The 27,414-nt window shown below is 36.9% G+C and overlaps 1 protein-coding gene across 1 annotated transcript in view; it reads right to left on the bottom strand.

Annotated features, from left to right (window-relative positions):
• Window positions 1–27,414, bottom strand: part of SLC5A9 (solute carrier family 5 member 9) — a 919,403-nt gene that overhangs the window by 447,155 nt on the left and 444,834 nt on the right. The window contains exons 3-4 of the mRNA XM_044085977.1: window positions 22,444–22,608; window positions 1,918–2,023 (exon numbers count right to left, since the gene is read on the bottom strand). Of these exons, the coding sequence (XP_043941912.1) occupies window positions 1,918–2,023; window positions 22,444–22,608 (271 nt within the window). The remainder of the gene's footprint in view (window positions 1–1,917; window positions 2,024–22,443; window positions 22,609–27,414) is intronic.

The raw sequence follows: 27,414 nt of genomic DNA, 5'->3' as shown, positions 1-27,414 counted from the left end.
CGACTCTTGCCCTGATAAAGAAATATTTTTGAAATGCAATATTTACAAGTGTAATTCATACATGTATATTTGGGAGTATATCAAATAATGGGATTGAACAGTTTTTCAGAAAATGTTGCATAGATGCTCTAATATGTTGCTTTGCATTACTGCTCTTCAAAATGCCTGATTCATTAAAATGAACTACATTCCCCTTGTAGGTTTCAATGATTGGTACTCAGTTAAACCCAGTATAAACTGCTTCTCACTTTCTTCGTATGGTGCTACTACATACTGTGCAGACTTGTTGTGCATTGGTTTATTATTTATCATACAAATACGCACTGTTACATAAGGGAATACACCTTTACTGCGGTATTACTTTATAGAGGCATTTTCTCTCTAGAATTTATATGCAAAGACAAAAGTCTTGGACACAGACACAACACTACACATCTTATTTTTTGTATCCCCCCACATGACCAATCCAGATTGCACCGCTGCCTGTATGGTCCATTCATTCTAGCCTGAGATTCTTAATAAGCTCATACATTCTGTGATAAGAATCCAGTGGTAGGCAACAGGCCAGCTTGTTGGTCCTGCAGGATGGCCTATCCTCATTCCTAGATGAGCAACTCCTCCTCTTTGGCAGATTTTTAGACTATGTGTTGCCTTCCAGGGGGAAGCATGCATTCATGTGAGGCATTTCCCTAAACTTACCATGCACATAGCAGAGTAGCTTTATTTGCTTTAGCTCCACTGAGTAGAACTCCTAGTGCTCCTGCTAGGTATGACTTATGTGATGAGCAAGAGCCTTCTCCCTGCCCTCCCCCAGTATGGGTGAACCTGCAGCAGACAGTTATTCCATTCCTCCCCTTCCAGCTCCTACAGGTGCCTGGGATGGTATTTGAAGACAGATTGCCATGGCTTTAGGCCATGGAGTTGGCTCACTAAGGCACATCTTCATCATGTGCCTGATATGATCTGCTTTGTCCAAATATCACGTCAGAAGACATACAAGGAATCCTCCTGTAGAACAGGAGAGTCTCATGTGTGATAATTAAAACTCTTTAGCCCTGAATCAACTTTAAGGATTTGGGCTAATAGCCAGAACCATAGCAGAAACCTGTAATTCACCACAATGTTTATAACCTGTGACATTTAACATATGATCATATGTGAATCTGAAAATGCAAAACACTTCACTAACATCCATAATGTTTGTATACTACACTGCACCATCATTTATTCTAATAAATTGTATTAGCGAATGTATGGCAGTGTGTTTTCACTGTAGCAGAGATGCTTTTAACTCCTAAGATGAGTAGCCTACCTCAGTTTGTCAGTCTGCCTGTATACTGGCACAAATATAGCCATGAATATGGTTGCTGTTACAGTTACATAAACAGAATGTGCTAGTGTGCTTCTGTTAGCCGATTGGCGACCCTGCTGTGGTACTGTGCATTGCAGGCCTTCTGTAATGGTGTAATGCCAGAAAGTACAATAAGGCAAGATGTGGAGTTATACAGATTATTTACTAAGCCACAAACACTGAGAACTGAATCTGAATCACATCACTACCTCTTGTATGCTATGCTACCACAATCAAACAATGTAGCTTTTCTATACTTAAAATAAAGTTAGCTGTACTTTTAATATCCTTTTTGGTCATGATAATTAAGAGATAAGTGTAGCTGAACTACATACTAATACATTTTTAAAATGATACAAAATATGCTCAGCGTTCAAATGAAAAGATCATTAACTGATCTCTGCACCTTTGCTACTGTAACTGTTCAGTCTTACAGCTGTTCTCTGCCAGTCACAGTAGTGAGCTCTTTTACATTCACTGTAACTCCTTGGAACAAAGAGAGAAACATATTTTACTCATAAATTTAATAAAGGCACAAATGTCTTATTCTAAGTAAACATAATTACCAGCAATGGTGTATATAGCTGTCACCGCTAACAGCACTGCCGTTGAAACATAGAGGTTCCAACCCAAAGAGATCTGGATAAACAGGGCTCCAGAAAATATGTCAGTCTGAAAGAAATAATCATGCATGCATTAGTCTATGCATGTTTGTAAGCAGCAGTAAACTAACAGAGATAAAATATATTTATATAGCAGTCAGAGATAAGTAAATTTTTATTTAGAGACTAGATATGAAGGATAAACCAGGAGTAGATAACCATGCATATATAAAATAAAAAAAAAGAATATAAGAAAACTGTAGGAAATAAGTAATATTGATCATTTTTGGCAAGGATGTCCTCAACATTGTGTTCACATACAGTATTTCAAGCATTTTTAATTTTTTTAGCAATTGAGTATGAATGATTTTCTTTTTTATAATTCAAAAGAAAGTTAGTATGCACAAAAACTTCAGTCCTGCATCAGATTCTGAGATACCCATATTTAGCATGTGCATACTTCTGTCTTTGCCATTATGAAATAATGTGTATTTGCATATTGAGTAGTATAGTGCAGTGACATCTGCTTACAGCAAATTAACATAAATATTGAATTAGATGACTAATAATTGCATCATGTTTGGAGAAAAGTGAAAAAGTGCTGATCGCAGTAATGTATTCCAACTCGTTGATCCTACAGAGTACACTGCCCATAGATAAGCTAAAGCAAATTTCTATGCACAACTCACAGGTTCAATTGTGAGGAAAATTAACAAAATAATGAACAAACTCTCCCATCCTTAATACAAGCTGTAACAGTCTACTGCACACATCTCTGAAGAGAACCTGTTTTATTATAGGTGGGGCTAGGGACAGGGGACCATAGTAAACTTGTGTTAATATCCACTCTAACAGCCAGAGATGTAGGGTCTGGCAGCCTTGAGAAGGTCAGATGGCCTAGATGTTCCATGGCACATTTTTGCCTAATTTTAGAAAGATAACACCAAACTTGTTTTTTTTTCTACGCAGATGAATTCTGCACATCTGCCACCAACATTGTGTTTGTCTACACACACACACACACACACACACACACACACACACACACACACACACACACACACACACACAATCACATTAACAAGCATAGGCCACAGCAATGATAATTTTACATTGCTATCTGCAAATACAGTGCATTGTGTGGTAATACTACTGCTAAATCATAGATATCAACTGTACAGATTTGTGCAGAATGTCCATATTTTTGTCTCATATTTTTAGTCTGTTCCTTATGTGATATTCTGGCAAATTACTGAGGATTGAAGTTACTAAATAATGGCATACATTTCAGTTTCAGACTTCATATCCTGCAGAAAATGCACGCTAATACAAATCTTGTTATCACTGCAAGTTTCTAAGTTTGTAAGAACAACATTTAAAATCTGTCCCTATATTTGGCCTTTGTCCCCAATTATTTAAGTCTTTGTCAAAATTTTTATACTAAGAAGTTGACAGGAATGTGCTAAAGTCAAATCGGTGACTATTTCACAGTGATCAAAGAACAGTAGGAGCATGTCACTTTTATCCACAGATGGTCTCCATGCTCATAATCTGCAGCCACTTTATTGACTATGCACACTTCAGACATTTGTAATAAAAAAGATGAAAATAAAATACTCAAATATGTTTTACATAAATGCACTCTAATCCTACAAAGTCAGGTTCTCTCTGTCACCATACCTATCAAATGTAAGTGGTGTTCCATAAGGCTCTATTTCACGTCCTCTCCTCTTCAGTGCCTTTATCAAGGACCTCTAGATCTCATCCTGTCCAGGATCCATTATACCATAAGCTGATGATTGAACTATATTCTGCTTTTCTAACAGTCTCACCTACCTACAGAAGATAACTCAAGAAGATTTCTTCTCTATTGTACTATGGATCAGTAACTCACATCTGTTACTCAACCCAAAAAAATGAAATTACTCCTCTTCTGCCCTAAAATGCTCATGCCACATTAAACCAAGTTTAAGAATATTTCTCAGAATAACACGTGAAATCAAAGTAGTTCCTCATATCAAACTTCTAAGTGTAACAATAGATGAAAATCTTAAATTTTACCTTAATATCCAGAACAATATAAAAAAACTCATCAGAAAATATGTGTGCTCTATAGATACAACTCTTTCTAAACACAGCCACAGAAATCACCCTTACCACCAACTGCCTGCTACCGTCACTCTGATATGGCACTGCTATTCTCACAAATCTCAATATCTCTCTAAAGTCAAAACTGCAATCAGCTATAATTATGTTGCAAAATTCACAACAAATGTAATCTATTACAGCCATCACTATACCACCCTTCAAACTATCAAATGGCTTGACCTTCCACAACATCATAGTTACGTAAATCCCTTAACTGCCCATAAAATCAGATACTATTGCAATAACTGCCCCATTCTAAATTCCATATGCCACAGCTACCTATACAAAACATCCCTAAGATCAGAGAATTAACGTCTTGCTGTTCATAAACCTAATAAAACAGCAGGTCATAGCCTAAACTCCCTCTTGGTAGCCAAAATATGGAACACCCTACCTATAAACATGAGAAGCAACCCTAACTTTCTAGTCTTCAAAGAGGTACTAAAGGAATATCTTACTTCTTCTTTCGGCTTTTCCCGGTTAGGGGTTGCCACAATGGATCACTTGTCTGCTCATGATTGGCAGTGAAGTTTTACGGTGTCAAGTTGCCAGCCTGGCACACAACCTTCCACAGAAGGCACACACACACACACACACACACACACACACACACACACACACACACACACACACACACACACTCACACCTACGGCCAATTACTAAATCTTGGAATTTCTCTTGTTCTAAACCTGGATGAAAAACCTTTCTATAAATCCACAACCTAATACTCCACTCTTTTGCTGAAAAAAAAAACTCTCTCAGCTAAGTATTTGCACTATCTCTATTTCTCAGCTCTGTTGCTCATGATGTATGTTATTATCACCTCTCAGTTTCATCTTATAAGCCTCTTTTACCACATTTTTCTTACACCAAATCCTGTACTGTCTCTCTCTTTCTTCGACCTCCTTAACCTACTCTTTCTCCTTCACACAACCTCATGTTTACTCTGTCTGTAATTATATCTCTCATCCTCTCAGTGGAAGAAATCTGGACAAAGCCTGACAAAATAGGAGAACAAAGGCCCCAAAATAGGGACAGATTTTGAATAGTCCTCTTATAAACTTAGAAAGTTGCTAGAGTAACAGGGATTGTGTTAGCATACATATTCTGAAGGATTTGAAGTCTGAAACTCAAATGTTTGTCATTATTTGGTGATTCAATCCTCAGATCGTTCCGGTGATTTGACAGAAAACCACAAATTTTATGAGAAACAGACCAAATGTATGAGGCACAAATCAGGACATTCTGTGAAACTCTGGAGAGGAGAGAGGTATATCTGTAATCTTTCTCTTTTTTTCTCTTTCTGCTAATAACCTTGTCTATTGCAAATCTGTAAATCTCACTCAACTATGTTAAATGCAGTTTTAAATATATATCTATTACTGATATCTTTCTCAAATAAAACATGTATCCTTGTCTACACATGTAGAACTCCAAAATCAATACTATTGCAATTAGTTTTTGTGTGTAAATTTTACTTTGACCTTTTCTTTCCAGGCCTCAACTGAAAATGGATACTTCAAACATAGTCAGACATTCCTGGTAAACAAATATCAGTCAAGCAATAAATAAATAATGTATCTTATCTCCATTTCAAAATAACACATATCTGCTAGCCAATTACAGTGAAGTATTCCATCATTAGTACTTCAAAGCTGTCTACTACACATATCTGGTTGCTTGCCAGGATTGAAAAGAAGAAAAAACAAATTAGCTCATGCTACTGCATATTACAACTTCTGCTACTCCTTCCACTGTGGATATCACATCCACTTTACCATTTGAAAACTGAAGGCTTTCTGCTCCTTGTTGTCTGATGTTCTAGAAAATAAATCAGGTAGATCATGGATGTGAAGGATCACACAGCTCACAAGCTTAGTCATCCAGTTTACAGAACCTTAGGGTATCACAGCTGTGGTTGCTTTGCTCAGCGGTGCCATGGACCATTTATTTAGTTATATATTTCTAAAGTAAAGACACACTGTTGCTATATTTTTGTTTTTACTTTAAAAACAAATAATTAAGTAAATGTTGGAATGGCATTGCTAGCAAAATAGCACCTTAGACTGTCATCTAATTTGCCTAACAGTAAGACCAGCCGTGATTTGAGCCACAGCCAGGACATTACAACCAAAAAACAGGGAACCCGATTTGAAAATTAAACATTGACTTGAGAGTAAATAAAAGTAAATAAACTAATAAAGTACAAATACAAAAAATATAGTGAACCAAACCAGTGTAGAAGCTGGCCAGATAAACCACGGTTCTAAAGTTAATTCAAAACTTTTTTTTGTGAGCGCACACAGTTGCACAAACTGCTTTATCAGACATAATTACACTACATTAACTTGTATATTTATATCACATTCAACCAATAAAATTACAAAAGCAATTAAGCAATCAATTACTCACATAATCTATTCCTGTGAAAAATAAACTTAAAAAATAAGACTTAAAAAAAGTCTTAAAAAATACATATCAAAAAATATATACAAAGGCATTTTCTACGCAAATAAAAAGCATTTGAAGTTCTTCATATTTATATCCTACCTATGCATATGTCTAGCTTTAAAAATAGGTTTTATGGAAGTTTTATCATTCAAGCCCTGACCTCTGTTGGCTGTCATTCTGATAATCCATTTCAATTCTGATGTTTCCACCTTATTCCTAATGTCACTCCCATGTTCATTAGGTTGAATTACCTCTGTTACCAGAAACTTAAAAGTATGGGAGCGATTATGTTGTAAAACATGTTTAGCTAATGCATTTGTACCTATTTCATTATTAATATTGTAAGTATGCTCCCTAATTTGGTCATGTAACCTTCTGTCTGTTTTGCCTATATAAAAAGATAGACATGTTTGACAATATGCCAAATATACTAAATGACAGGTGTTGCAGTTTTCACTCTAAATTCCAGTTATTTCCCTGTGTCTGGGTGTTTAAATTTACTAGAGGTATCTATAGACTCACAATAATTACATTTATAGCAAGGGTAAGTCCTATATACCTGTGATGTATCTAAAGATCTTTCAATTGTTCTTGGGTAACATAACATCCTTTTTAAAGATTTCTTATTCTTAAAAACAAAATTAAGTTTATTGCCAACTATGGCTCTAATCCCGGGGTCCATTAATAGTATCTGCCAATGTTTCCTCACAATACCTTCTATTTGTCTGATGTTACTAGAGTCGCCCAGAGGTACGCTCACAGAGGGAATATCCCTCTGCTTAACTGGTCTATCCCATGGACCTTCAGAGAACTAGGGTTTCCCTTGGGTAGTCCTCAAATCTGGTATCCTTTCTAAGATATTATTAACTTCTTTGATATTATATTCCCTGTCTTTAAACCTGTTTTTTTTAATCCATTTATTTCATGTTAGAAGCCCTCTTCACTCATATTTAACATAGATGCTCTCATCCCTTGACCTTTAATGATTATTTCTAAATATATGCGTGGGCTGTATACTTTGTCGGTTTAGAACCGTGTTTCGATAACACATTTTCATAAACACCCTAGTGTCCAGCAGACCATTTGAACTTTTCTAGATGATGACATCCAAGAAATCTATCTCTGTGAAAGATTTATGCATACTAAACTTCAAGAAAGGGGTAGTGATATTTATATACTCATAAAATGCCAATAATTCATCATCACTCCATTCCCATACCATAAATAGATGATCCACGAATCTTTGATAAAATGTAAAACATTGTTTATTAGGTGCGTTCAAAATGTGTTCTTCCTCCCATAGAGCCAAAGCAATACTGGCGTAGCTATTGCCACTGGAAGTGCCCATAGCTACACCATCTCTCTGCAGATATAAAGTATGTTCAAACATAAAGACATTACTTTCAAGTATCATTTCCATAAAAATCAACATATAAACTTCATTTTATAAATTTAATGAAGAACAGTTGCAGAGAAAATTCAGAGAACATCTAAGTGCACTGATCTTATTATAGCATTATTTGGAAGCTTTACAATAATATAACATAAAATTTTACAAAATGCAGTATGTGATGGAGGTAAGATATTGGCAGAGACCATCAGATAAAAATCATAAAAGTATAGAAAATACATAAGTGAGAGCATTTTATACACTCACACGCACTTGAAATATCCAAGAGATGCTTAGTACTTTGTTTTACTGATGCATGTACTACTTTAAATGGTTTCGTTTCATATAAAAGCTTTAATTTAGTGGTGCTTATTGATGAAGTAAGCCAATTATAGTGAAATGGCTCACCCCACTAAGAGACCAGTCACAAGTGGGGGTACCTCAGGGCTCTGTGCTGGGACTGCTGCAATTTGGCAGCTACGCCTCTGAGATAAAGGCTAATGTCAAAGGCCTTGGCTGACAAGGCTTCCAGATGACTGCAAATTGGTAGTTTTCATAGATTTCCTCATGACACAAACATCTTACAAACACATCTAATACAGACAACTGACTGGTGTCAAAGTCATGGACTAAAACTAAATGCCAAGAAATGCATTATAGTACCTTTTGGGAAAACTTCCACCTAGGCTAATTACTCCACTTACAACACACTCATAAGAGCTGATTCAGCAGTCAGGGATCTAGGAACATACATAGACAGTAATCTGGCTTTTGACCAACATGTGGACAAGGTAGTAAGAAAATATTATAAGTAAGGGCATGGCATTCAGGCCTAAGGAAGTCAAAGTACCTCTTTATTCAGCTCTTAATAGATCCATCATTGAGTATAATGTCTCCTTCAGAATGTACCTGACCAGACATATGCAACAGTGAGAATGTCCACAAAGATTCCTAACCAGGAGAATCCAGGGTATAAGCACATTGTCCTATACAGATCACCTTAAAGCCCTATCTCTATACTCTGTCTCCTACAGGTTACTGAGATGCGCTCTATGTCTGCCATACAAGGCATCCTCAGATATAGCTCTGAGAGACCTTTGGCACATCCACAAAATGAACAGCATCAGAATCACTTGATCCAAGCATTTAAATTTTGCTTGTGTCATAAATTAGACATGTTGATGAGACAGACACATGTTTCAGAGGATCCCCATGCTCTGGAACAGGCTCCCTAAACATATTAAGCAGAGTCCATCACTAACCCTATTTAAGTGTAACCTTCATCAATGGATGGGAAATCAAAAATTCACTCCTGGCCTGGTCCTCATGTTTCTGATAGACAGAGGTAGACACTAATGCTCAAACTAACATACTCCTCCACATAACCTTTAGAAACTTCTTAACTAACATACCCACATCTAATAAATGCCCATGATACATAAGGACACAACTGGGTTGGATTGCACAGTTAAGCTTATAAAAGCCCTGGTGGTCATTAGCCTAGTATATAACTATGAAACTGTGAACCTATGAATTTCTTGTCACTGATAAATCGTCTGAAGATATTTATCTAAATTATGCCAAACATTCTACCATCTCCCATCATTAATCTGTTATGCTCAACTTTTACATCATATAGTAATTTTCATTTGAGACTGTCACTGAATAAAACTGATATCTACATTCAGTGGTTAATAACTGTTCTGTAGTGCATATTACATTATATCTGTTCCCTGTATAAAAAATCTTCATTTACTTGAGCGTATGATAGTCTTTATTCACTGTAAATCCATTGTTGGATTTTGCAATGTATTCTATTTTTGATGGACATTTTTTCTATCTGGGACTCCAATGAAAATGAGTCTTTCATCTGGACATTCCCAGTTAGAGAAAGTATACAAAGATTAAAATATACATAAGTACTGCCATTGATTTAACAAATACATAAGTGCTGAAACTGATTTGTAGTCAAATACATAAGTACTGCCATTGATGTGTAGTCAAATATATGCAATCATTGACTGTTATTGACTATTATCTTTCTGTATTTAGCCTAACTCCACATTAAGACACTAATGAATAATGTTTAATTCCACATTAGCTTAGGTCTCCAAAGGGAGAGTAACCTCACAAACTGAGAAACAATGAATTACACCGCACAAAATAATTAAAGGACCTTATTAACTCCTTCACTCCAACACAAGCTATTTCTACTCAATCTAAGTAAGAGGCCTTTATGTTGTGGCTAACAGTATAAATTGACAGTGACTGACCAGTGTATCCTTACTGATCCAGTTCTACTCTTAGAATGCAAAATCCTGCACATACTGTGGTGATTATAAGACCAGAACTCTGTGCAGGGCTATTTAGTAATAAAGGTGCCAACCTGAAAATCATGGAAGCAAGAAGAAGGGGAAACATTGGCATCACCTATACTGCTGTTTCACTTTACTCATGTTTGGGAGTGCAATGCTAGTATATGTATTGTTTTTTCTGTAACTGTGTGAATCTTTCCAACTGTGTTATTTTCAATATTTCCTGTGACAGAAACTCTGGTGGTTTCTGTAAATAGATATTTCATATTTTCATGTACTTTTATTATTTATTGTTAAATATATTTAAACTTTCCATTGTGGCTGGTCCTTTAGAGAATATTTTAACCTTTGAGAGTACTTATATCTATTGGTGACACTGTGACGACTCCTGAAAGTCTGGCTGTTTGGTCAACATTACCATTTGTATTAATATTAATTTCACTCAGTATAATTGGGTGTCCTTGTAAGATACTTAAATTAGCTGGCTTTGGAGTGTCAGGTGGCAGTAACTACCTTATAGTCTGGGCAGAAGGGGACATAGCTAGTAAATCTGTGCCAGCCTTTCCCGTGTGTGTGTGTGTGTGTGTGTGTGTGTGTGTGTGTGTGTTTGTATGTGTTTGAAAATCAAATCACAAAGTGTATGGGTGTCAGCTATTTGGAGCAGGGACACAAAGCACTGGTTTCACAGAGAGGGTGTTGGAGGACTTGACTTGGGTACTTGGCTAAGGACTTAACTCTACAGCTGTGCCAGTGGGGAGACTTACTGGGGACCTGGAGAGAGACAGAGTGAGAAACCCTGACCCCAGGCTGAGTGTGTTCCCTGCTCTTAAGGGAAATTGTGCTTGATGCAGAGAGCTGCATCTGGAAATACTGGATGCATCCATTTTTGTTACAATTAAATGTCCCTCTCCAGTGTCATTGGTGAGTCTTGAGGCTCCTTGATTACTGGCCCAGACTGGGGATGTCACAATCTCATACAAGGATGACATTGGGTATATCATAGTACATGAATATCTCACACAAGGATGACATTGGGTATGTCATACTACATGAATATCTCATTCAAGGATGACATTGGGTGTATCATACTACATGAATATCTTACACAAGGATGACATTTCTGCCTCTCTTAAGCATTTACAGGAGTTAGTAGATTGGTATGGGGTTAACCTGGATATAGCTGGAGACCTTGTAACATTCATTCTGACAAATAACTTTACCTTTAATGGAAAGAATGATGTTCAGGTTATGGGTACAGCAATATGTATTAGAATCCCTCCATAATTTACAAACTTTTAAATGACAAATTTTATTGAAGATTTATTAATACCTTGGACACAAGGCACATATATATTCAAGAAATTCCACTGGGAACACAAGCTCCACCCACTAATGTGCTTACAAAAAAAAACTGAAATAAAAGACAGCAAGATGAATCCATTTTTCAAATGGCAATCATCCCAATAACAAAGAAGTTTGCCATTAGCATTCAAGTACTGTGATATTATTTCATTTGTTCCAGGAAGAATCAGGAATGTACATCTAGCATAAGTGCAGGAAGCATTCCTTACTTGGGGTCATTTTGATAGAGAATTTGACAATGCTGTGGAATGAAAATATTGTACAAGGGACAGGGCTATATTAATAGCAAAATGTCAAGAGAAACTTTAAAAAACAAAAAAAACATAAAACAAAACAAATACAAATTATTTTAATGAACTGTCAACTAATATTCACTAAGCATAACATTGTGCAGCACATTTTTGCATCTCCCTGCTGCATTTTAAACAATTAGCTAACCTAAAGACCCTTATTGTCACATGTAGAGTACAGCAAAACTATTCAAATGGCACAAATCCTGAGATGATTTATTCTACAAGTGGCATTACAAACCTTCACCAAATAGACTTTTTAAGCTGTGAAGAATTTGTATGTGCAATTCTCAGAATAACTCATCAAATGCATGATAAGTCAAACAGCAGGTTAAACGTAAGAGGCACATTAGACACAGACACAGGATGAGCTTCCTCAGACAAGCAGTTACCTTATAATGCAGTGGAAGTAACCCTTTTTCTTATTCTACTTATTCATCAGACGTGTCAGTTATGGATACTTCAAGGACATTTACATAAGTCTCTCTGCAAAGATGCATATTGTAACTCAATTTTATTAAATATTTCAGCATGATTGGTTTGGTTATTAATGTCGGTATTGGTTTTATATGAGAAAGCAATTAGGACAGTTTCCATCTACAGCAGTTAACAGTAAATACATATCAGGTATACGAGATGACAACAAATTATGATACACTGAAATGTATGACTTAATTATAGTTTTAACTGATTCCATAAATGGTGCATTTCTCAGAAGAGTGATGATACATGAAAGACTGCTCAGGAGATTTGCAGTGGTGGCACCTACTTTTATTCACCCAAATAAACTAGCTAATTGTATATTATTCTTCTAAGTTTAATACACATAGCTATATAACTGACAATCAGAAAGACAATTATAACTTGATTTTGAGCTTAATGCTACTACTTTTTGAATTTACCATCTCAAGCATAAACCTGACAAAGTATGATGCAAAAAAGATTTGTCTCATCTAAACTACTGTAACATGATGGAGAGTGTAAAATCTTTCTCTCTTCCTTCATTCTTAGCTGCAGCATAGTTTTGTATTACATATTAATTTCACCTTCTAAAAATGTGTCTCCTTTAGTGCTTTATGCTGGGGATCATTGGAAGGGCCTGTTCATACATACTTTTATACTTCTAGTTTAGAGGAATTCACACATTATATACCGGCATATTATTCCTTTGGCATTCATTGCCATTTCCATAACAGCATCGTGACCTATTTCTTAATTCCTGTTACACAAATTTTCTCTCTTAAGTAAGTGTGTCATAAGTCTAAACATTCAAGCTATTCGGCATGATTTTTTGCTCACATGGTTATTTTTAAATGTTTCTTTTACCAATGGGAAAGTAACAACCCTTCTTGAAGGGGGTGCAATGTGTTAAGGAAATATTTAGGACTAAATCACAACCCTGTACATTAACCACTCCATTCTAGTTAGTTTTGGAGTGCTGAAGTAAGAAAGGGTGCTGACTATTTCTGATAATGAAACCAAGGGTAAACATAGAGCTAGAAGGACATAAAAGCTGGTGTTGGATATTGTGCAGGTAGGGTCAGGATGTGACATCAACAGTGATCTTCATTTAGAGACAATGTTCATACTGCCACGTGGTTTGCCCTGCCATGGTTGTTCTTCCATGCCATACACACATATGCACTCCTATGCATGGACAATTTATAGTGTCCAAGCCACCAACTGCACATCTTTAGAATGAGGGAGGAAACATAGGAAGGGCATGCAGAATTCACCAAAAATGTACCACCAGCTGAGGATCAAAGCAGAGAACCTCTTACTAGGAGACGACAACACTTCCCACTGTGACACTGTACAATGGGCACTTAAGATATGTGGGACAGCAGTGAGTTTAGACAGCTACCTGGTTTATTGACAGTATCCTTTCTAGTACAGGGTGCATGCCATATTTTGAACTAGATTCAGGACTAGATGGATAAGGCTGAATTTCATATGACTGTCAGTAAGAAGGTTTTTAATTCTGTAGCAACAGTGACAGTTGAGGTCCCCATGATGGTACAGTAAAGTTCATGGGTAGGTGTTTAAATTATGAGAGTCATAACTGCAGTCTGTGGAATGATATGACTGAAAGAGTGAATGGAGGGGAATCCAAGGTATGTATCCCCTACTTCAAAGCACAGCAGTCTCACAGTTACCACATTATATAAGTATCAGGGGTATGAATGTGCAGACAGGTAATCCCCCCCCCCACAAAACACACACACAGTATTTTGCGCAATAATGATGTAAAGGTTTAGTAGCATGTTTCAGAATCTGCTGCTATTTTTTTCCCCTTTTTATTTTGTTTCAGTCTTTCACTTCATAGATTCTAATTCTTCACAACAACAATGGCTTCAATCAGTGGGACAACTTTTTTAGTGCTTCTATACAGGCTACTGCATTTTTTAACTTCTGTTATCCATATATTAGGAAACCACAAGCGCTTAGGTTCATGCATGGTTAATACAAGTGCATTATATCCTTTTCAGTATAAGTAACAGGACTCTGCAATCAATGCATTTACCAGGTCTCTGGCTTTGGAAAGCAGAATTCTTTTATTCAGTAATTCATATGATGCTCAAATGTTGGGTGCTTACTCAGGCTTCAAATAAAGAATTCTGTTATATAGAGTAGCTAATTTAACTGTCCTAACATTTTCTTGTAGAGGTCATGACCTTATTTTCAGATGTGATGTGAAAGACAGGAGATATAGTTGAAACAAAACTGGCTTTTTGGGTTTGAAGATGATATAGTGAATGTGAAAGAAGGGCTATAAAGCTTCTAGGGACAGTAGTCTGCAAGTTAGAAGTATGAATAGTCAGATTTGTGCTAGAAACCACAACTGCATAGAGACATGAAGTAATGGGTGTGCTGAAAGTGTTTAGAAAGGATGTGAGCTAAAAGGGAAAGGAGGAACCAAAATAATGATATAAACAGTTGCTAAGATGAGGGTGAGGTATAAGCTCCTAGTGGGTGTCTTCATGAAAAGTCTGTGAGTAGAAGCATATTTGATAGCGTAAGGATGCAGAATAAAGGTGGACTAGGAGAAGTTATTATTCCTGTGAAGGGTTTTTCTGGGGATGAACCGGACTCTTTACATCTGAGGTGTTTATAATTAGCAGATCAGGGATTTACAGTTGAGCTCAGCAATGGACAATGTTAGGCACTAGATGATAGGTATAAGTGGGCCTCATATTGTGAAATTGTATGTATGTACACCTGGTGTACTGCAGTAGTTTATTAGGAAGACAGGAACAGGATGCAACAATACCATGAATGACTATCAAAGCCAGGAGACCAGGTGTAAAGATTAAGGGAGTTTAAGAAGAGCACAAGTGTGTCAGAACTTATCATAATAGTACATGATCCAATGGATCACTGCTGCAGTAGTCCTTCGTAATGGGACCTCAACCACAGAAAGTCCTGATGTATGGCCTGAGTAAAGAGATTAAACAAAAGAATGCAACGTTGGGAAGACGGATCGAAAATTAAAAGAGAGAATTAGAGAACATGTTTATAAGATCAGGGTTTCATGTTTGTCTAATGCACTTGCGAAACATGTACATAACACATCTACAGTGTTTCAAGCTATTTATGTTAATAGGCCTGGGATTAGGGGAGGAGATATATTTAATCAGACTGAACAAATGGAGGTAAAATGGATTATCAGACTCAGAGCTGATTGTAGCCCTGGTATAAATGACAGGGTATCCATAAAACCAATACTCAAGGCTAGGAAGTTAAAGTAGATGTACAAATTTATTATGCTGGGAATATCTATACACATACCATTATTATTTTTAGCTCTGTTTTTACTGTACCCACTTGTCCTTCTTTCAATACTATGGATGTGTAACTTTTATTCATGAACCGTAGGACCATTTTCATTGATTTAGTTATAGCTTATGGACAAATTATGTATTTTAATGTTTATAAGGATGATTTTTTAGACATGTATTGCTTTTGCATTAGTTAGGTTCATTAAATGTATAGAATTTAGAGATATATTTAGTTATACATTATAAATATATTTATAAATATTTTTAAATTAATTTTAATGTACTAATATAGTTAGATGCTTATACATATTTATATATACATATATATTTATATGTTGACACAAATATTATTAGTAGTAGAATTGTCGTGGAAGTGTTTTATCAGAGTATTTTAGTTTTTGGTGAGATATGAAGTGATATCTTATGTTGACAGTAAATTTTTAACAGGATATGACATGTTTAATTTGAATAGTGTTTCCTATAAATGTGAATGTCTATCACTGATAGACTGTTACGGCCTGATGAAGACTTAGTCGAAAGCACTTGCCGGATTTATTAATAAAATTATTTATTTTACTTGGCTGAACGCTTGATTTGTTATTTTGAGTTATATACAAGCCATTGTTCTGCGAAGGAATTTGCCTTTAACTTTGGATCATTTGCAACTGCAGGGGACTACTAACATACTGTTTAGTACGTACATTGGTACATTTGGAGTGCACCTACTCTGCCTAAACTGTGCTACAACCTTCTTCGATAGTAAGGCCTTAAGTTTAATGCCCTTGGCTGCCAAAAAAGCAATTACTTGAACATAGAAATTAAAATCTGATAAAACTGTTATTGTAGTATTAAGTATTGTAAAGGAGATAAATGAACTGGAGGTTGGATTTTTAAAAAAAGGGAAGAAGAAAACTGCATAGAAATAAATAGAATTTGTGGGAGCAATGCATATAGAATAATGTTCATGAGTAGGAGTGAGATTTAAGGGAAGGCATGGATTGAGCAATTAATGTACTGCTGGATAGAATAAAAGTTGTTAAAAAGAAAATATATGTGCATTTTGCATGAAAATAATGAAAAGTGCTATGTTTTTTTTAAAACAGTTTTTCAGGTTAGATATTGAGAGGAATGGGAGTGAGGAAGTGAGTTCAAAATGGGCCTGTGCCATGGAACACTAGCCTTTTTTGGTGATCTCAGATGAAGATCACCTTTGAGAAAGTATTTAATGGGCTGTTGGCATACCACAAGGATTACAGAGGCATGTAGGCTAAAATGCCTGAAAGTGATACCCTTACAGAAGCATATGCCTGGCCTGAATTATAAGCTGACTTAAGTATTATAAAAACATGAATACTGGTGTGCTAATTTCACGATCCTTCTGCTACACTGGGAGAAAAGCCGTTTTCATTTAGATAAGTAGGATTTCCTTGTTGCAGGATTTCTAGCTAGAGCTGCAGTCACTTCAGGTTAGACTGTATCAGGGGGACCATAAGGTTTGTCCATGGACAAGTGAATGAGAAGAGAGAACCAGCTGACTGGGCCAAAAAGGTGTTATTAAAAGCATTCTAGTCCCTTCCTGGATTACTATATGGATCATAGGAAGAAGGAGATCCGAAGGAACACATACAGAAAGTGGCCTGCATATTTGATGCAGAATACATCCACTGCTCAAACTTGTGTGTGTGTGTGTGTGTGTGTGTGTGTGTGTGTGTGTGTGTGTGTGTGTGTGTGTGGTGCTCTGAAGCAGAACTTCCTAAACTGTCTGTTGATCAGAGAGACAAACAAGTCTGTCTCTGGGAATCCCAACATGTGGACAACCTGAAGAAAAATATATCAGTGGGGCATCCATTCATGGGGATCTGCAACTGATCTGTTCAGTTAGTTAAGAACGGAATTCATTTGTGATGAGATATATACTGCCTTTAGGATCATTTGGAATTGAGCTTATTTTCCAGATAGTCATGGCTAAGGGGTAAGAGTAAGTACTCACTTGCTTGTGGATGTACCTCATTACAGTAGTGTTGTCTGTTGTTGCCTGTAAAACTCCTGTTTCCAAGATGGGTTTGAAGGCTGTGAGTACCTGAATCTATGGATATTCTTTATATTAATATGCTTCCTCCTTTAAGTTGCATCCCAGATCATCAGACCTTTAGGTCTCTTCAGTGTGCTCCCTAAACTAGGTCTGAGGGGTCCACAGTTAGGGTCTAATTGTGAGTTCTTGTTTGAATGGCATTTGGTTCTGTCTGATCTTATTGGACCACCATAATTCTGCAACACAAGGTAGCACAGGGATCATTTCCACAAGGAAATATGAATGTTGGCTCCAGGTACATCTTATGGGAGTTTTTCTTTTTTTGTTAATGTTCTTTTTCAGTGAGACCATTAGAATTATTGAGGTCATGAATTCCTTTACTGGGACCATTGTCTCTTGTGTCATTTGCCGAACATACTAGGCCAGAGATTCTACCTTGTTTGAAGGAGGTTTTCTGGTTCTTGGAATCCAGTAAGGATACAATGAACACCTCCCTTTTGGAAGGGTGTGAGCTGACTTGTTGATGTTGAAGGAAAATGCAAGCTTTTGAAAGGAGTCCACTCTTCCTCCACCTGAATGAGACAGTCATCTAAGTAGAGATCCATAAGAGTGGTTCAGACTCTAGAATGTTTTTCAATAACCACTTAGCTGAAGCATGTTTTTCTCAATAAATGTTTATTTCAGGTACTGTTTGATGCACCTGGTCAGTGTGGTATATGATGTAATTGCTTTGTAACTCTTGGTATTATTATAGCTTTGTCAAGGCTAGAAAGGGTCTTGGGACTGTCCCACCTACCTGGTTTGCAAAGTCTTGAAAAAAAGAAATTAAATAAATAAAAGCAGTTATTGCAGCCAGGCAATTTATACAAATCTCAAGTTCAGCAACTAATCCAAAGGGCAAGGCAATAAACTGATAATGAGAGACCCCCACTTTAAATCCAAGAAAGCACCTGTGGTCCATGTAAATGGGTATATTAAGGTAGGCATCCCTGGGAGCCAAGGTAATCAAGAGAGCTTGAGGGAATAAAGCAGTAAGACATCTGCAATGTCAGCATTTTGAATATTGGAATCTCACACATTTTTTTTTGTCAGATCCAGGATGAGCCATCATGGATCATCCTTTCTGGGCACTAGGAAGAGTCTTGAGTAGAATCACCTGTTCTAGTCCTGCTTTGGTATAAGTTCTATTACCCTTGGTTGCAGGCACTCCTACAGAATTGGGGGCAGGGGACCAGATGCACCTTCTTCTTCTTCTGCTGTGATTGGAATTCCTGACATTTTTGTTTTTTCCCTAGGAACTATATTTTGCAACCTGACAGACAATTTGCAGCACCTGTTTGTCTTTTGTGAGTTTCCCAGTTTTATATGCACTGGGATATGCTTCTTGTTATTTTTTGGGTGGATGGGATGGGTAGGGGATAAAAATTTGACTTGGGGGGGGAGATGTTGGAGGAGAGAAAAAGAGTCATATTTAGGAATGGTTAAACATAAAAAAGAGAATGCGATATGCTTTCTTTTCCCCTAAAATGTCAAAGTATATTGATAACACGGTTTAAAAGTGCAACATGTGTTGTACTTTTGTGAAACAACAGGTCCAATCATTTCATTCACAAACAGCCCCCCATGCCCATTGCCTGCCTAAAGTATCTGGTTTGACCCTACCAGGATAGTAGATTAAAAAAATCATCCACACACATTCCCTGTAACCACTACTTACTTACCTAAACTACCTTGTTTGCTCCTGCCTGGATTAAAGAAAAGAAAGGAAGAAAAATAAATAGTGCAACACCTATTAAATTAAGAAAAATAATCTCAAACACAAACCGCTCCCATATCCACTGCTTGCTGCCTTCCGATAGTATCTGGTTTGATCTTGCCAGGAAAAAAAGTGCAAGATTTGTTAGATTAAAAAATAATAATTCCATCCACATGTAGCCCCTATACTCAGTGCCTCTCTTTCTAAAATATCTAGATTGACCCTGCCAGGATATTAGATAAAAAACAAAACAGAACACAAAAAATCATCCACAAACAGGCCCCAAAACATACTGCCTACCTAGTATCTGGTTGGCCTTGCCAGGAAATTAGATAAAAAAGAAAATAAGAAAATTCATCCACAAACAGCCTCCAAAACGCACAACCTGTTTATCTGCCAAAGGTATCTGGCTGTTCTTGCCAGGATAAATATAAAAAAGTATAAGACATACATTTTAAGTATTAATTATTTTTTAGTCCTTCAAGCATGTTTTCTTTTTTTTTTTTGTTTCAGATCAGCTCACTACCCACATGAAAAAAAACAACAGCTGTAACTTGACTGAAAAAATAAAGAAACTGGTCTGGGTTGATTTAAAATCAACTAACTTGCTTAGCTGTAAGAACTTTGACCTTCTAAGATGAAAAGATATAATGACTTTCTTCCTAGTGCTATTGTGTTGCTCTCACAAATGCTGGGATATCCAGTGTGCAAATTATAACAACATTTGTGAACAAATATAATATCACTTCAGAAGCAGACTGCTTTCCTCTATTCTTGAATATAGAAATTCACCATTGCAAGAGACAGATCTCAGTTTTTTTATGGGTAGGAGACTGTAACTGGACACCTAATTCAATATTTCATCAAGGTATTTGAAATGACATTATTGATCTGTTAAAGAGGAATCTATAGAAAGAAACAAAAAACAAAACAAAAATGAACTATGACAAACTTTTTTCTGAAGTGGCAAGACTTCCCAGCTCCCCATGAACTAGAATACCCATTACACCCCTCTCTCTTTCTTTTTCTCTCTGTCTCTGTCTCTTTTCTCTGTCTTTGTTATAATCAACTTTCAGGTCAGTACACCAGAAGAAAAGAACTACACTCCAGATGTACTGAACTTAGACAATAATGTTCTTAGTAAGGCATATCAGTGAACTCTAATGCCACAAAAATGCATGCGACCATTTTAGAAGCTGCACTTAGCAAGGATGTAGAATATCTGCAGATTGTACAAACAGACACAGATAATGTTGCACATGGAACAGCCATACATAATATGGTCCACAGTGTGCACACTGTACAAACACGTCACACATATTATGGTCTCCAGTTCACAGACTGTGCACAGAAAACCCACATATAATGTGGTCATCAGTCTGCCGACTGAAAGAGGAAGAGCCATACACAGTGTGTTTCACAGTCTTCAGACTGTGCAAAGTAGAAGCACACATAATATAGTCCCAGCCTGCACACTATACAAAGAAGAGACACACACACATAATGTGCCCCCCCCCCCCAGTCTGCACACTGTACAGTAGAGGGTCAATTATCCAAACAAATTGGGAACAAGGGTAGTTCGGATAATCAAATTGTATAGATAATCAACATATAACTGAACCGGATAAAAAAAATCTAAAATCTTGTTTTTTTCTGCATGTAAGGAATACACTTTTCAACTCTTCATACATGAGCAGGCTACAAGATCAAAAAACACAAACAAGTGAATATGTATAATGTTTAGATATTCAGACTTTATTTTTCCTGCCCGAAAACTTTGGAAGGCTGTGTTCAGATAACTGATGTTTCGGATAATCAACCCTCTACTGTACAAAGAAGACACACACACACACACACACACACACACACACACACACACACACACACACACACACACACACACACACACACACACAGACACACACACACCATGTGTTCCCCAGTCTGCAGACTGTGTAAAGAAGAGTCCCATCTAATTTAGTCCCCTGAAGAGCCACGTGTAATGTGATTCTCACTCTGTAGACTGTATGAGGAGGATACATACATAAAGTGGTTCACAGTCTTTAGCCTGCGTAAATAAAGAACAGACACAGATATTGTGGTCCTTAGTTTGCAGACTTTAGAAGGAAGAGCTACACATAATGTGGTCCCCAGTCTGCAGACTGTACAAAGGAAAGAAACATAATGGAGTGCACAGTCTTCAAACTGTACCAAGCAAATACACACATAATGGTGTGCACAGTCTGCAAACTGTACCAAGAAAAGACACATAATGCGGTGCACAGTCTGCAAACTGTACCAAGAAAAGATACACATAATGGGGTGCACAGTCTGCAAAGTGTTCCAAGAAAAGATTCTGCAAACTGTACCAAGAAAAGATACACATAATGGGGTGCACAGTCTGCAGACTATGCAAATGTTTGGCACACATAATGTGACCCTCAGTGAGCAAGACCTTTACAGGTAAGGATTCAGCCAAGATGGCACAGATTGATAAGAAACATTGAAATATATCACAATCTCTTTCTGGATAGCATATTTACTGCTAGAACAGTAACAGCATGTGTTTCAAAATGACAGATTCTGAAAAGATACCCAATTTTTGTTCTGCATGGCAAACATTGCCAGCCACTGCAACAGTCTCTCATAGTGGTCATGTTGGACAAGACAGTGAAGACATTAAGGAAATGATGCTTTAAGTGGGGTTAGCTGTCATTCATGAGACAACTGAGTGAGATGTTCATCTTGTGTTGCTATGTTCTGATGATCTGTGGTAAACAGGTATTAAACATTCGCACAGGTCTTCTCTACAAGAGTAGTACTGTAGCACAGGTTCATTAAATGGCTTGTTTACAGCCAATCAGTGAGTAAATGAGTTATACACAAATCAAACAAACATTTTGCCATGAAAATGTCATTGCTGCAAGAACATTGTTAAAGGCAAATGGAAACATTATGCAACTTACTGATATTTTGGTAAAAATGTACAAAATTAGAGAAAGCACAGACAGGTAGAGTCTAATCCTTTGCCCTCCAAATCTCTTTCTGAGGTACTGTGGCATCGTGACTACACCAGCAGCAATGTACACTGGGACAAAAATCCAGCCAAGTGCAATCAGGACCCAGGATGCCTGAAAGAAGAAGAAAGAAGGGAATAGTTATTTCCAACTGCATTACTTCTCAATAGCTAGAGGAATTCACTTTTATGTAATTAACTCTGGTACCACTACATCTGAATTAAAATAAGGTTGATCTTGATTTCTCTCATACCTACATGTGGTGGTATAGCCCTTTAGTACTAGTTCTTTATATCAGTTTCTCCTTTTAGTCACGTCTAAGGCATTCCATGAGATTAGTTTGCCCTTTTTTGCCATTTATTTCAATGTTCTAATATAGTGCTGCTTATACCATAACATTTTACGGCAAAATAAAATGAGCAAACATAAAACACAAAGGAAAGGGAGCCACAGTGGAAACGAATACAAAAAATTAATCAAATGAATATAAGAAAACATGTTTGACTGTGTCACTATAATAAACATCGCTTACTGAAAAGAAAGTAGGAGCTACCAAAAAAAAAAAAAATAGACTTGTTTTTTTGCCAGTTTTAGACTTTACAGGATTAGGTACATAGATTTGTGGGAATATATTAGGTAATCAGTTTGCAGATCATTTCAAGGATATCCAAAAAACATATTCAACAGTTACTTCCTGTCTATAGGTGGACAATGCAAGATATGGGCCAGTGATAGTATTACTCAGGAGTCTTGAACATCTCTCAACTTGAGTTGAATGATATGTTCTGAAAAATACAAGCCAAAACTGGCATTACATTCATTAATGGGTCTGATAGGACATGAGGAAAGAGGAATTAAGGCTTCTGTGGAGGTGACTTTGGAAGTTAATTGAAACAGATAGATGGATTTCTTAACTACTACAGAGATATGATTGTTGGATAAGAAGGAATTATCAACTATTCTACATCATTTGTGTTGAGACCATTGTCCTTGCACCAACTGTTTACATAGTCTAATCCATACTGAATCAATTGTTAATGTAAGAACAAATAACAACACCCATTTGACAGTTGCTTAGATAATCAGAGGCCAGGAATATTGGCTTGAAGGTCTAAGAAAAGATATCAAATTGCAGAGGTAAACATGCTTCTTCAAAGTTAAATGCCTAAGGCACAGTAGACAAGTATTTATTGGATTTAATAATATGAACATTCCAAAGTCATCCTGCACCAAATCACCCTTGTTTTTATCTCTATGTTTTGTGCAATTTTGTCTTTGGTCTGAATACCTACTTCTTTCTGCTTCCTTGACACTCTTTCTTTCTTTCACTCCCCTAATATCTTAGTTTAAAAATATGATTATTCAGAGGTACCTTACCATCTGAGGTCCAAGCACTGCTGTCCTTCTGAGCTAAGATGACATCTGTCCATTGCAAACAACTGATCTCTTTGCAGTCTTTACCAAATAGCAATCCCTAGACCTACCTTGTCAGCTGTCACAGCTAGATATTATACTCTCCAAACTATTATCAGTCATGGTGTAGATAGATATTTTTATATTTATTTATTTTTTTATATTTTACATTTGTTGACCAGGATAGTCCGACTGGATCAATGTCCATTTTCAGCGGAGGCCTGGGGAGATAAGCTCCAAAAGCATGTATACATTAACTAACTAATAAGATATAATTGCCTGTAAGGTATTTCCAAAAATACATTAAATAACTATTAAGACAATTATTACATGAATGGAAATTACAAAACATATATAAGCAAACATGAAATAGACAAGAACACAGGTTAGAAGTTTACTCTGCTTATAGTCAGGAGAGAATTAACAATAGTTGGTTAATAAGATTATTCACATTCATGTTAAGAGTTTAGCCAGGCTTGTTGCAGTAGCATAGCCAGTGTAATGCCATATGTTGTTAGAGTTTAGTTTTAAGTTGGCCTAAGGAGGAGAGCAACATAATGTCAGCTGGAAGTAAGTTCCAGGCTCTGCCTGCAGAGTTGGCAAAGAGGGCATCACCAGCTGCATTGTTAGTTTTGATTGTCTGAATTAGTGGTTTGTTCAAGGATCGGAGCAATCTTGGATTGTTATGGGGAGTGATAATATTTCTAAGGGCTGGTATATTATTTGGGTTATAGAGGATTTTGTTAGCCATAATCAGTAGGTTATATTGGATAAGACTGGGAAGTTCTAGCCACCCAAGCTGATATCCAGAGTACAAGCAAACCTGCTGAGAATCTTACCCCCAGCTATATCTTTTGGCATTGCACTATCACCTCCACTGGTCTTACTTTCTACAACCTCAGCTGCCTCCCCTGTCAGGTTTACTACCATATGTACACCAGCATGCATTAATTCCTCCTCCTTGGTGACCACATTAGTCACCTCCTCCTAGCTAAGTACACGATAGGTTTTGCTACAATCTTGTCTGTTTTCTCCAAGACTGTTAATCACTTTTGTGTTTGAGTCTCCAGTCATCCAAACTTTTTGCATGCAGGTCTAGTCTCCTTCACTTTTAATCCCAGGCAACCATCCCTTCTGCCTGTATTGTTTATCTCTTCACACTTCCAGCCCCCACCTATTCTCACTGTGTGTGTTGGTTGTTTCCAAGGGAGTTGGAACCTTAGGGCAAGAGTGGCCAAGCACCCCCCACTTTAGATATAGTCATAAATTGTGTCATCTGACTCCTAGCTCAGATTGTCTAAAATAAGACAAACAAACAGCTCTAATCATCAAAAAGGTCCATATTAAACTTGGCTCACTTTATAGAGTCAAGCCATTCTTAATGAACACAACCAAACATTCCGGAGCCAGGACACAAATACTCTTCACCCTTCTATATGCCTCACCCATTTTCACAAATCTCAGAAAAGCGTTAGAGTTATAATAAAATTGCCAGATTTGCTATAAACCATCCTTACAGATCACACTACTGCTCTGTGCTTCGCCAACTAAAATAGCTCGAACTACCCAATCTTCTATCCTTCAACCAACTAACTATTGCACACTCCATCATTTATCAACCTGATAATTGTCCTGCACTCAAGAACTAAGTACAGCCCTCCTCCAACTGCAGAACTCTAAAATCCTCTGAAAACTCCTGCTGAAAGTCATTAAGTCCAACAATAGTTTTGGGGATTCTCTGTTCTCCAACCACATATCCAAGTCCTGGATTTCCATCACTCAGCGCATACTAAATACTACTAACACATCCAGATGTAAACTACTCCTCAAGGAATGCCCAACCTATGACTGGCTTTGCTCCTGCACAGTGCCAGGCTGAGCGTATGATATGGTTTGTCTCATAATTCTCTAGACTGCTACCATACTTTGTCTTCTTTCACAGTATTCTAAACCTATTTCCACCAACTACCAATGTCTCCTATATGCGCTTAAATATAATGCAATGATATTGCCTAATAAACTGTTGATATGATATGTTTATTGTTGCATAGTTGAAATACGCAGCTGTATATTGTCTTTCTAGATACTATTTTTCTGGGTATTCAATGCATGTCGTTCATGTTACCTATTACTGAATTGTCATTTTTTGTTTATATCAATTTTTGTAGTGGACCGTTATGTTTTTATTTTACGTCTACTTTGCAGCTATTACTGTTAGTGTTTTTTTTTTCTTTTTTGTACTGGAGCTTTTCTTCCCGGGACTCCACTGAATATGGGCTTCCTGCCGAGTTGGCCTTTCCCGTAAACAAATTTAAAATAAAATAAATAAATAAAGAATGATGTACTTGTCCATTCACAAAATGGACATCAGACTCTTTTCTAAAGAGAAAGTGTGTGTGTGTGTGTGTGTGTGTGTGTGTGTGTGTGTGTGTGTGTGTGTGTGTGTGTGTGTGTGTGTGTGTGTGTGTGTGTGAGAGTGTGTGTGTGAGAGTGTGTGTCTGATTGTCTGCGAGTGTTCGTGAGAGCATGAATGCTAGTGTTTGTGAATGCGTGAGTGCGAGAATGTGTGTATATGTGAATGCGCACGATTGCATGGGTATATGCAGGTGTTTATGAGTGCATGTGTGCGAGTGTATGATATAGTACATGTGTGCAAGTGTGCATGAGTATGTGTGTGCATGCATGAGTGCATAAAGATTTTTGCAGAATATCCAGGTTTTTATCTCATATTTTTGGTCTGTTCCTCATAAAATTTGTGGTTTGCTGGCAAATCACTATGGACTGAAGTCACTAAATAATAACATACATTTGAGTTTCAGACAATATCTTTCAGGATTTTTTCTTGTACATTTACATCAGCTAAAAGTGCAAGAATCAGGTCATAAAAAGAGAGTATCATTTTAAGGGTAGCTTTGCGCTCTCTGACACATATGAACCTTGACCACGTGGCTCTGAGGTATGGGATATCAGAGTCCACATGTTTTGAGAATTTGCTGTCCCAAAATATCTGAGTATTGTACTGAAATGGTTACGGATCCTGTGGAAAGTAAAACACTGTACTTGAATGCTTTCCCCCACCTCATAGTGAGTAGTAGAATCTATGGCTGGGAAGCAGTCCAACGGTAGAGTTCAGAAATAAGTACATTGTTATTATTATTGTTATTATTATCATTATTATGTTTTAACAAAGTTAAACCCTGTTTGTCTGCAAAGCTGGTGCTTTTTATAGTTGTGACAGAGGAGCAATGTCTTCTAAGTGACTTGCACAAAGTCATACAGTAAACAAATGATAGTTGAGAGATTCAAACCCATGACTATGGGGGAGGGGGGCTTTACCCGTCTGTAAAAATATCATTTATTTGAAATATATGCCCTTTATTAAGGCAACAGTATTAATAGTGTTAGCAGATTGGTTCTGTCTGACAAGTTTTATTTTCTAATGCAATATGATTAAATGCATTTCAGTTTCAATATAAGAAGTACGTATTTGTTGAGTCTTTCCTTAAT

The sequence above is a fragment of the Protopterus annectens genome, chromosome 10.part0, assembly GCF_019279795.1.
Source record: "Protopterus annectens isolate FY-2018-M chromosome 10.part0, PAN1.0, whole genome shotgun sequence".
Taxonomy (NCBI): Eukaryota; Metazoa; Chordata; order Ceratodontiformes; family Protopteridae; genus Protopterus; species Protopterus annectens.
Note: the sequence above shows the minus strand (reverse complement) of the source record. Positions and strands in the feature narration are given on the sequence as shown.